At 38.9% G+C, this 12,617-nt stretch overlaps 1 protein-coding gene across 1 annotated transcript in view; it reads left to right on the forward strand.

Annotated features, from left to right (window-relative positions):
* Positions 1-12,617, forward strand: part of MOXD1 (monooxygenase DBH like 1) — a 54,427-nt gene that overhangs the window by 7,160 nt on the left and 34,650 nt on the right. Inside the window, exons 2-4 of the mRNA XM_051614288.1 lie at positions 4,804-4,950; positions 6,357-6,524; positions 6,651-6,734. Of these exons, the coding sequence (XP_051470248.1) occupies positions 4,804-4,950; positions 6,357-6,524; positions 6,651-6,734 (399 nt within the window). The remainder of the gene's footprint in view (positions 1-4,803; positions 4,951-6,356; positions 6,525-6,650; positions 6,735-12,617) is intronic.

Consider the following 12,617-nt stretch of genomic DNA (forward strand, 5'->3'; position numbering starts at 1 on the left):
TTTGGGGATATTCAGAACTCCATGGCTTGGCTACAGACCATAGGTGAAGAATAGCTGCAAAACAGCTTGTTTTTCCCTCATTTCCCAGTCCTGACTTGTCCCTTTACTTGCTTGAGGGTGTTCAATCTCTGCTGCAATGGCAGTGCTCTCCCAGTTAGAGAAGGGCAGTGTCTATAAATCCCAGTGGCAGAGATCATAGAATCGCAGAATTGCCTTGGTTGGAAAAGACCATCAAGATCATCAAGTCCAGCCATTAACCTAGCACTGACAAGTCCTTAGCTAACCCATACCCCTTAAGTACTATGTCTATATGACTGTGATGCTGGCAAGCCCAGTCTGCAAGGCCCATTGCTGGATGAGGCCACAGTTTGAAAGTTATTTTATGCTCCTTGAGGTTGAAAGGTGCTGTATATAATTAGGTTGGGAAATGGATATCACAAACAAAGCAATCTTGTACATTGTAAAGATTTAGGGAGGGACTCCTATAAACACCTGTTCAAGCCTGCAATGACAGCTGGTGGTGCTGGCGGGGTCAGGCTTCCCTCTGCAGCTGTGCTTGCATTCTCAAAGAATAAAACAGCCTCTTTTCACATCCATAAGAAATTATTCTGCCTGACTGTTTGTAAAGCAGCAATCAGAAACCATATATGCTGCAAAACATATATATATATATATATAAAATTATTTTTTTTTAAAAGAAGGAGAGAGGTTAATGGGATCTGAGAAACACTATAACATGATCGGCTTCACATCTGGAAAAGAACATAAAATAATTTGTACTGTCAGGAAGATTTTTCATATTCCATATGTTGTTTCAACTTCTAGGTAATTGGAGGAAGGAGATGCTTAATTATTTGACTGATGGCACAATGTAGCCTGGAGTTTTAAATGCCAGTTTGTGCCATATAATCAAAGGGAGTGCAGAAGCTTTAAATGGTTCAAATACAAACAGTTTACAGAAGCAAATTTTGAAATAAAAATAACATCTTTGTTTTTAAGTAGCATGATCAATAACACTTCCAAAACTTTGTTTCAAAAATGTACTATTTAAATAAGATGTTCTTACTAGAAAAAATATAGGAATTTCACCTTTATTTTTTCTTTCTGTAACTTCTTTAAAGTCGATGTTAAACTTGACAGCTTTTATCTACATTTAATGTATGATATAAATTTCTGTGTGTATAAGAAACTGAAGAATCTGGATGCAAGTGCCAAATCAGTACATAAATCAATGTTTTCTGGTTTGTGCTGTGAGTGTTTCAGAAATTCAATTTTCAGGACTTGATAATTATTGCAGATAATCTTTCCTACAAAAAGACACAGATTTTCTAATTAATTAAATGGGATGGCAAAACCAAATCTGTGCAAAAGTGGTGATTACAGTGCTTTCCTACCTGTGAGGAAGAGTGAAGTATTTGTATATAGTAATATGAGCTACATTTCAGACCACCTATGATAGATATTGAAGCACTTACATGAGTGAAACATATTAATTTAGATGAGTTCTATGTTACTGAAGTCTGCTCCTGAGAGAGTTTCAAACAGTATTTAGATACCCTCAGTTCAGCTGAAGCCCAGATGCCTCATGTCATTTCCCTGGTCTCTGGTGGATCCATCCTCTGTGCTGTCCTTTGGCTTTATTAAGTCACTTTTCAAAGGCCTTCAGGTGTACCCAGCTTTCTCCTTTGACTGGACACAGGACTTAAATGGAGTGTAAGTTGTCCAAATGTGGTGGTTTAAATTGCATTTGTGACGTAGGAGCAGGACTTTCATTTATTCTTATATTTCCAGTCTGAAAAGAAGCACAGAAAATGTAGAAAGACATAGATATATCTCTAACTAACTTTTTCTTACTTTTCCAAGATACTGCTGAAGAGGATTTGGCATCAGAGTTTGTCAGTGTGTCTTCCTTTTTGCTAGTCTCCCTTTTTTCATTATGTTTTTGTACACAAACAGGTCTTAAAGGCTGTTAAGCTATGATTAGTAAATTGAGCAAAGTCTGCATAGTTTGACTTAAAATCTTCTCTGTGAACAGAGAGAGATCAGTGTCTCCTTGGCAAGGTGGCCTTATTTTGCCTTCACACTGGTAAACAAACCATTTTCTTATGTGAGGTTGAGCAATAAAATTCTGAGCTGTTCAGAAGCTTTTGTGTTGCATTATTTGATTTTATTTTTGTGATGAACATCTGGATGATTTTCAACAAAGGAAATAAAAATAGTAATAGAGGCAGTTCCTTAACTCCTAAATAGCTCTTGGCAAGCATACTCACACTAGATTCCTCTAGGGCAGTTCCATTGCATGCAGTGAAGTTGTAGGATGTGGGGAATTTGGAGAGGGTCCAGAAAAGGGCCATGAAGATGTTCCAAGGGCTTAGGAAGAAATTCTTCACCATGAGGGTAGTAAGGTACTGGAACAGGTTGCCCAGGGAGGTTGTGGAAGCTGCCTCCCTGGAGGTGTTCAGGGCCTGACTGGATGAGGTTTTGTGCAACCTGGTTTAGTGGTAGATGTCTCTGCCCATGGCAGGGGGATTGGAACCTGTTGATCTTTAAGGTCCCTTCCAACCTTAACCATTCTATGATTCTATCTGCACTTACGTCTTCCTCTGTCTACATAAATTTGCTTCCCAAGTATTCTCAGCAGCCTGATTTTCAAGGGCTGTTTCAAGGTGGCAGGTATCAGGCAGATGAAGGAATTCATTCCTTCACAGAAATTTTCACACGGGAAAGATTAACTTTAGTTGGTGAGATTAGCGTCTACCCACAAAATAATTTAGGGTGAATTACAGAACGAGGTGCTGTTGGGCAGGGACAGCAGGGGCAGGCAGCAAACTCTCCTCCTGCAGGAACCAGCACTGTCCTCTCCTCAGTCTGGCCTTGTGAACACCATCCCCAGAGCATTTTCCAGCAGCCACAAAATCACCCCCTCACAGTGAGCCAGAGCTTTGACCCGTCCTTGACTATCATCCAGGCGAGACAAATAATTACACTAACAATCACATTAAGAAGGCACATCTGAGTTAATACCTTAATTACACCATTTTTTCAAGTTATTTTTGCGTTCTTCACAAAGGCTTCTGGAAGTCATGGTTCATGTTTAAAAACAAGAGGGTTTTTTGTGTGTTTGTGTTTTGGTGTGTTTTTGTTTTTGTGGTTTTGTTTGTTTATTTTGTTTTGGTTTGTTTTGTTTTTGTTTTTTTTTGTTATGGCTGTATCCTCTGGATTTGTTAAGAAATGGTGAAGCTTAGCAGCAAAATTTCAATGTGCATACCTGACTTTGGTTCACATTTCTGAATTTTGCTTCACAGCTGGTTCAGGCAAAGACTTTCAATCTGTCTACATGAGGAAAAGCTGTTACTGAATTTGTATTCCTCAATAATTCAATGTGTGGCTGCTTATTCTAATACAAGGGTGCCTTCCTCCAATTTAATGTAACATTTCAGCAAAGATACCACACTTTAATAAGCTGATGTCCACAAGATTGCTTTTCTCATCCAGACAAGCCCTTGCTATTTTTAGGATGGAAGTGGAAATTTCATAGAAGAGTGGTCTCAGAGCAGGGATGGTATTACATATAGAGGTACACTGCCTCTTTCCAAGCTCTGATGGCGGATTAAAAAGTGGAGAATTTTGATCCCATAAAGTACCCATCTTCAAGTACCATCCCAAAACAGGCCCATTATTTTCTTCTGGAAAAGCAAACGCAAAAATTTTTCTCTAAACAAACATAACTCATCTGTCCCCTTTCTTTCAGCATACAACTTCAGGTCCCAGACCCCCCTATTGCTGTTTTTGGTGATTATTTTTCTATATGTTTATTCTTTCACATATGTACTCCTTCATTTGTAGTCATGAGAAGTGCTGAGAAGAAATGAAGGCCTCTTTTTGGTACCTTTCAAAATTTTTGAAATTTAGATTTGTTCCAGAACTGAAAAAATCCAAACTGTTTCAGTAGTTTTGGCAAGACAGAATTAAATCTGAATAATCTCATACTGCTAAAAAGTAGTCCACTTTTTACCCTTTTCTGCCTTGAAACTGCACTGTGACTGAAATAATTTTGTGCAAATTTTCATCCAAATCAACATACCTTAATTAAATATTTGGCTGTGCAGTTTTTTGTAAGTCTATAAAAGGCAGACCAGCTTGTGAACTTTTGACTGGTGTGCATGTGGTCTCTTGCATGCATATGAATTTCTAGGGTGTGGTTAAGCCTAAGTTTACAGCTCCTAATGATCCTTTAGGGAATTAATAAGGTATCACTGCGGCCGCTCCTCCATTGTGCCGTGCTGCTGCTGAATCCCAGATGGGCTGCCTCTTTCTTACAAACAGCCCCCCTTCCCAGCACCTTTTGTGTCAACTGAGCACATTCCCTGCCAGTTAAGCCATAGGGTTTCTGGTTCTAGTCAATATTAATTCAAGAGGTTTGCTTTTTGTATGGAAGAAAGAAAAAGTTGTGAATATTAAGTGAAATTCATTCTCTCTGTTATTCCACCCAAAGTTCATGACACTCCAGTCATGATAAATCAGGCTGCTGGGTTGTTGAGTACAGCCTTTATTTCTACAGTTAAGTGCAGGCAACGTGTTGTTGAAGTTGCTCAAAACATTCTTTAAGCTGCTTATCAAGGAGACTTGCTTTCTTAATATTTTTAATAAAAAATGTTAAATGTTGCCTCAAATTTATAATTTGATACAAACCCCTGATGCTTCTATCAAGGTGTGTTTTAAGGGACTTCAGTATGGGACATAAAGTTTCATTTTAAATTTAATATTACATTTTAAAACTGGGCTACCTTTTCTTTTCAACAGGATTATTTTACAGATGAAAACAGGGTACTGAAAAAGGACCCTCAACAGGATTACCATCTAGAATATGCCATGGAAAACAGCACACATACCATTCTGGCTTTTAGCAGAGAACTGCACACTTGTGATTCAAATGACAAGAGCATAACGGTAAGAGTCTCTGCCTATATGTAGAGAGATGAAGTAATTAACAGAGGCCAAATGTATACGTGGTTTTGAAGCTGGCTATTAAAATTTCACTTTAGGTAAAGTAAAGAATTAGAGAATTAGAGAAGCTTGCTTTCCAAAACATCTGTTTGGCCAACTTAAATTACCCAGGCAAAATACTTGTGCTAGTTTTATTATATTCTTTTTGTTCTTTTACTTTAATGCATAATGTTCTCTAATTCCTAACACACCATATGAACACAGGATTGAAAAAGGTACCTCTGGGCCATCAGGTCTCATATCCCACAGTTAAAATTATTTAAGAGAAACGTTTTTTTTATTTACACTAAATTGTGATTGGTCTTAGACTTTTTTAAAAGTTTGGAGGGTATACATTTAGAGAGTAGTTTTTGTTTTAATTCTTTCTTCAAAATTAAGAAGTTTAAAAATTTGATGATAAAAATCTTCCCATGGTAAAATATTTCTCATGATAAATTCTCCTCTTGCCATAGGCACTGCTTTCCCAGTCTTTCCCAAGCATGATTTTAAACTATTTGATAACTCCTGTATTGGCAATGGCAGACACGTTAGAGAGGGTTGCAAGGCTTTCTATGCTTCGGCTTGTTTGCTACTCATTTTGGAAGCATTGCTATAGTAGTTTAGCACTATTTTCATTATCTATGTTTTCAAAATATATGAAGTGAGATGCAGGAAAGATGCAGGAAGCAAATCCACAGCTGTATAAACCAACACATTTCCAGGTGGTTAATGGAACTACGGTTTTTGCACCTGCTCCAATTTCTCATTTTAATTTAACATTTTGGGACACTTCAGAATTTATTAGAGTACTTTGTCTCAAGGGTGCTTATTGCAATCTGAGCATAGTTTACAGAGAATTGATCTTTGCTGTGAGTGTAGATTGATTTTTAAGATGTAAATCTATTCTGTAATTGCATGTCTGTCTTGCCAGCATGTAAGGACAACACTTCACAGAAGATATTCAATCTTTATGGAGCTCAAAAACGTTTTTTGGGGAAACCTCCTGATCACTGGCCAAGTAGTGACATCTCTGGAAATAACTTTTTCATGCTTTTAGTTGGTTACCTCTTTATGCATCTGTTCTGCTATTTGCAGAATTTGTGACATTCATGAAGGAATTGAGAAGAGAGACACTGAACTTCTCTGCATCTCCAATTAACCCCATAAATATGAAACATCAATTTTAAAGGCAAAATTGTGTCAGGAAGTGACTTCTCCTCTAGTATATGTTCTCATTGTTCAAATTAAGCAACACCTACATCATACCTGCTGTAGGAATTATGTGAATTATGTAAGGAAGATATTGTTCCTATTCTTGATAGACTTTTTGGTTTGTTTGTTGTGTTTTGGGTTGTTTTTTTTTTCCTCAGGAGAGCACAGTGCGGGTAATATGGGCCTACCACCATAAAGACATGGGAGAAGCAGGTCAAAATTACCATGGGTCTAATCGTGGTACCAAGAGTCTACGTTTACTGAATCCTGAGAAAGAAGAAGTCACATCTGCCTCTTTGCCATACTTTGACTTGACCAACAAAGACGTAAGTTACTCTGGTTTTGAGTTTACATAGAGATGGGGGATAAGGTGGCAGCCAAAACTTTGTGCTTGTGCAACGTGGTAGTATGACTTTTATAATATTATGTTCTTGCCCTTTTTATTAAGACAGGTGCTTGTACCAGACAAGGATACAACATACTGGTGCCAAATGTTCAAGATTCCTGTACAACATGAAAAGCATCATGTGACAAAGGTGAGTGATTCTGACTGAGCAAATTTAAAGAAGCTCAGATAACAATTCCTCTTCAAATCAATTATTGCACTTACATAATTTGTTTCACTACTTACTGGTGTGAAAACAAGACCTCTTGTCTGTCTTCACAAACATGGTTCAAGTGTATGTGTATGTGTCCCCAAGATCTGACTCTGGTGTGCCCTGATAACCAACACATTCAGTGACAGAACCCCTCTTTCACTTCTCCTAAATCCCCTCTCACTTAAGAGAATGAGGTTGAAAATTATTCCTGTTCATAAACATTTTTGGCAAAGACTAAGTAAAATCCTCTAAAAGCATGTTCCATCAAGTTTCCACTTTTATATAAGAAAGTAATGAATTTCTTTTAGTGGATACTGACTTCAGATTCAATTAAATGGTGAAGTTTGTTCAAATAAAGGGCCAGATTCTTATTTGATTCCAATCACCTCTTTGGCCATGACCACAGTGAAGTTATGCCACTGTTGTGGTTTGACTCCAGCCAGCAACCAAGCCCCACAGCTGCTTGCTTACTCCACCCTGGTGAGACGGGGGAGAGAACTGGAAGGGGAAAAGTGAGAAAACTCATGGGTTGAGATAAAGACTGTTTAACAGGTAAAGCAAAAGCCACACACAAAAGCAAAGCAAACCAAGGAATTGACTAACTGCTTTGGATTGGCAAGCAGGTGTTCAGCCATCCCCAGGACAGCCAGGCTCCTTCACCTGTAAATTGGGAACCTGTGACTTGGGAACATAAATGCCGTCACTCTCAATCCCCCTTCCTCTTTTTTCCCCACAAAGTTTTATTGCTGAGCACAATGTGGAATGGGGGTCCCTTTGGTCAACTGGGATCAGCTGTCCCAGCTGTGTCCTCCCAACTTCTCGTGAATCCCCAGCCCACTGACTAGTGGGTGCTGAGGAGCAGAAAGGACCTGGACTCTGTGCAAGCTCAGCAAGAGCTGAAACATCCCTGTGTTATCAACATGGTTTTCAGCACAGATCCAAAACACAGCCCCATCCCAGCCACTGTGAAGAAAATGAAGTCCATCCTAGCCAAAACCAGCACAGCCACGCTACATCACGTGAACACAGACTTCATTATCTTCATCTGTGTAAAAGACAAGTATTATGAAAAAAAGAGATGGATGTTGTAGTTTATTTAAAAAAATGAATGCAAGTTTGTGAACATCTACACAAGGTTCAGCAGGACCTAAGGTGATCTCAAAACCCACATGCATAAACGTGTTTTCCTGTGACATATTTTCTAACTTTTATTTCAGTTTGGAACAGAAGGTTTAACAGTATTGGGTTAAAATTGGCTCTCACATTCCTTCTCAGGAGCAACATAACTGAAAACTTCCTAAAAGAACAACTCCTTATTGTTCTAGACTGCTTAAGATAGCACAGAGAGATAGCTCTGGCCCTCATTTTTTTTCCTTCTTTGAACACTTGAAAGCTTTTAAGTACAAATTCTATTCCATTTTTTTGATTGTTGTCAGTCATGCTTCTCCAATGCATTCAGCAAGACTGGATTTTTAACTTAACACAGAGAACTTAACATGTGATCTCCAGAAATACATATAATTATTCTGAATCATTGTGGGTTTCTGCACTATAAAAGAGTGAAGATTTACAATGTCCAAATTTCTGCCTTCATATACCTGGTCTGTAATCACATTTGAAATTTGTGACAGCTACTTTCACAGATCTGTCTGAAAAACAGAATTTGCTTGTAATACAACATACACGTCAGGATTCCTAGCTTTCTGCTTTCAAGTGAGAGAGCTTGAAAATAAGAGTGTATCAGAAGCATGCTTTCCATGCTAAGTCTGGTGGAAGTTGTAGATACATGCTGTTCTGCTAAAAAATTCTCTGGAACAATTTATTATTTATATTTTCTGAATTATTTTTTTAAGTGTTTTGCCTGTCTGCAAGTTTAGTTACTCATCTTAAAGATATATATATAAATTGTGTTTGGTTGAAGCTAAAACATCACTTTAGCTCAGAAATACACTGACTAATTTTTAAAATATTTTAATATTCTTTATTTTTATGATAGTGCCTAAATAATAATACAACGTTAGAAATCACATTTTTGAAATCAACAGTTTCATTTTTTTTTATGAAGTTAAAAGTTAGAGTAGAATGTTCAGTGATTTTCTACCTTCAGAAAGGTAAACAAATTTAATCCTCCTGCTTAAAAAATGTTTGGAAAGAGAAAAATGATTACAGAAAGAGAGAACTATGTAGGAACACTTCCTTAGCATTTCCTTACAGGGGCAAAATTTGTATTTTCATATATGTGACTTCTGTAGATGACACACAGAGAGTTGTTGTGAGATTGTATCCATGCATTCTTGCAAACTGATTAAACATTTCCTAAAGCCTACTGATACACAAAAGATGGGGCTTATGGGTGCTCAGAAGGATATTAGCTGTGCAAATAGATTGAATTTCACAAAGGGAAAGACAGATTAAATATTTGGCCTGATCAAACTGTCTGTGTTGGTTAAATACTTACATAGATGTTGATTCTGGATTCCTTCTGTAGCACCATTCTCATTCAAACCTACAATTTCATTTTTACAGACAGAAAAAAACCCCCCAAACCAACAAAACTTAGAAAATGGTACAAATTCTTCGAAGTACAATTCAGTGTACTTAGGCAGTGTAGGTGTGAGCTGACTTTGGCCATTTCTGTCCTCTTGTACAATTTTTTGGAGCACTGAGGTGCAGTTCAGCTCTTGTTGAAAGTGTGGGCCATGAGCACTGTGGAAGTGTGTGCTCAGCTGTGTGTGTGTGTAAATCTGCTGGTAGTCTGGAGTCTCAGGTAGGTGCAACAGCCACAATAAGAATTTTTTCATACTGTTCAGCTGTTCTCTGTCACTCCTTTCTTCTTGAAAATTGCTCGGAGCATTTTATAATCAAGTATTTTTAAAAGGTCAGTTTCACCAGGAAAGCACAATATTTTAATGAAGGAAATTGACAAAAAAGTAGACCTATCATTACAGGTAGAGGCCAAGACGTAATCATCTCTGGTTACCAAGTGACAGATTCTGAATCCAGAATCTGAATTTAAAAGGAATTTTTAAACTTCCATTGCCTGTGCATTATTTTAAAAACAGAGTACCTATATGATATCAAGCAGAACATATTCGAAGTATTTATAAATGTATTTGGTAAATACATTCTAGTGGTGGGTAAGTGATAACACTTGGTCTTTGGTTTTATTTACATTAGTGTTTTAGTTTGGATGAGATTTGCTTTTGAAGCAAATTTTCAAGTTATTCTTGCTTGCTTTGTCATGGTTACTGCCATGGAGCAGTGGTGGAGCTCCTGAGCTGAGTCCCTTTGGGTGAAACTCAGCAGGAGGGTTTGTGCCAGGAGCACAACAGAAAGCCCCAGGTGGAAATGGGCAGTTGGTCCATGGGGCCAGACCTGTGCTTGTGCAAATAAAACATCTCTAATGCTGGATAGTGTGGATGTCAGGACCACATCCTTTTCCTCTTGTGTGTTTGGGTTGTTTGTTTCTTTGTTATTGTTATTGTTCTTCTTTGTTTGTTTTTCTCATGGAAAAACTGTCTCCCAGGCTGAATGACTCCCAGGACAATGAGAAGCTGTTTTGCAGATGTCCAATATAAGGCCTTTGCCTTCGGGGTAGCTCAGGTATGGTGTTCCACCTGACTGCTCCCATCAAGAAGCTCTTTGGGTCATGATAGCAAGGCCTGTGTTCTTCTGTTAGGACAAGGGAAATAAATAAGTAGTGTAAAATATCTCACAATCAGTCAAAGATAAATTATGTAAGATCTCATGTCTTTTTAGGAACAGAACAAGAGGGAATGGCTTCAAGTTGCAACAGGGGAGGTTTAGACTGGACACTAGGAAAATTTCTTTCACAGGAAGACTGGTTAGACACTGGAACAGGCTGCCCAGGGAGGTGGTTGAGCCACCATCCCTGGATGTGTTTAAGGGTTATTTGGATGTGGTGTTGGTGGATATGGTTTAGGGGAGAACTTTGTAGAGTAGGGATGATGGTTGGACTCGGTGATCGCAAGGGTGTCTTCCAACCTGAATAGTTCCATGATTCTATGATTCTCTTTCTCTTTACATAATATTCATGCTATTTTCCAAGAACCTTAGGTAATGAGAAACAGCATATTTTCATTGACTGTTCTTGATCAAGCTGCACTACATGACATGTAAATTGTGAGAGACAAGACTGTAATCTTGCCTTCATCTCATAGGTAGAATAAGGACATGGATAAATAATTTCTCCTTATGCTGCACTTGCCAATGGAGAGTAGAGCTTCACTGTGTTAACAGGGCACTCAGCCAGAATTTGGACTTCTCTGATTTATCTTCCTTTGTTTCATATCTCTTGCAATTTCTTCCCTAGGGAAGAGCTTGTGTCTTCCTGCATGTCTCTACAATGCCTTCTTTTAAGAGATCTTCTCTGATGCCTCCAGGAACTTCTGGAGAAATAACTCATAATAACATTATTCCTGATAAGAAACAAAACTAAATAAGATCATTTCTCAATAGCTAGGCATAATAGGGATAAGAGCTGCCCAAATTACAACCAAAACCAGGCACCAAGCTGGTTTTGTGACTGACCAAGTACATCACTCCTCAGCCTACCTGGCTGAGCAGTGGCTGCTTGAAAATTTGTTAAGCTCCAACAGGTTTTCCTTCCCATGTGTTTTTGTTAGCAGAACAAATTGTCAGGTTAACAGATCAATTCTGAAAATAACAGTATGCAGAAATAATGAAAGGGATTGCCTGGAGGTAGTAGCAAGCAACCACTTCTTCTCAAGCCAGGTGTTTGCAGGATGGCTCTGCAATGGTCTTGGAGTGGTGGACCCTGGCTGCTCTTCGTGTGGTAGAGCACACTTTGCAGCTTGTCTGCAAAACCCTCCTGCAGCTCCGTGTGCATTGGCCTGTGTTGCTTCTTTGAGCTTCAGGCAGTGGTATGTGCCTCAGGCTTATTTCCCTACAGGGATTTTTACTTTTCTCACATACCAAAGTTAGCTGGGAGCTTTCTCAGAAGTAGCTTACTTAGAAAAAAAGCATTCCATTTATTATCCCAGGCTTTCCGGAGGTGGGTTTAAGGTTATTTCTTGCTAAGATTTTTGCAGTGTTCTCTATGTATCATTATTTCAACTGGTCCTGAGTATGCCTCTTAATCCCATCCCTAAAGACAGTTCTCTGGTTTCACTGACTGCACCTGGGGAAGGACGTCCATGCTGGCAAGACCTCTCAGGAGGAGGGAGGGACCCAGTGGTAAAGCAGACACCCAGGCATATCCATTCACAGACCCCGCCATGAAAAGGTTTCTGTCTCCTTGCTGCAGCCAGGCTGAGGGCAGCTCCTGGAGTGTGGGGAGCTCTTACCAGCAGCCTCTGTTGGGCTGGGGTGGGCAAGGGGGCTTGTGGAGCCACGAGTGCTCACTGAGGGGGACATGCACTGAAAAGGGGAGTCTGTGCAGCATCCCACTCTCCCCGCGTCCCCCTTTTAAAATCTCTTATTGCTCTTTTGGTTTAAAATAAATAAATAAAAATATTGGGAGGCAGCACACAGGAGCTTCTGATATCCTTTCATGCTCATACCATTGAGGTGTTCAATTTTCATTATTTTCAATGTGTGTGTATTTGTGTGTGCTCACATGCCTCCCTCTACTTTGACAGCTTACAAGACTATTTGCTTGTGATTGTTTTGTTTCTGTCTATTTGCTGAATTTAGTTTGTGCTTACCATGAGTTGGAATCATGCAGATCCTTACCAGTGGCAGGGAAGTGAGTATCTGTTTCACATTTGTGAGAGATACTTCCCAGTATTTTGGTAAATACAGCTTGTGCTGTATGTTCAAAGCTTGTTTTTACTGTTC

Source organism: Apus apus, chromosome 3 (genome assembly GCF_020740795.1).
Source record: "Apus apus isolate bApuApu2 chromosome 3, bApuApu2.pri.cur, whole genome shotgun sequence".
Taxonomy (NCBI): domain Eukaryota; kingdom Metazoa; phylum Chordata; class Aves; order Apodiformes; family Apodidae; genus Apus; species Apus apus.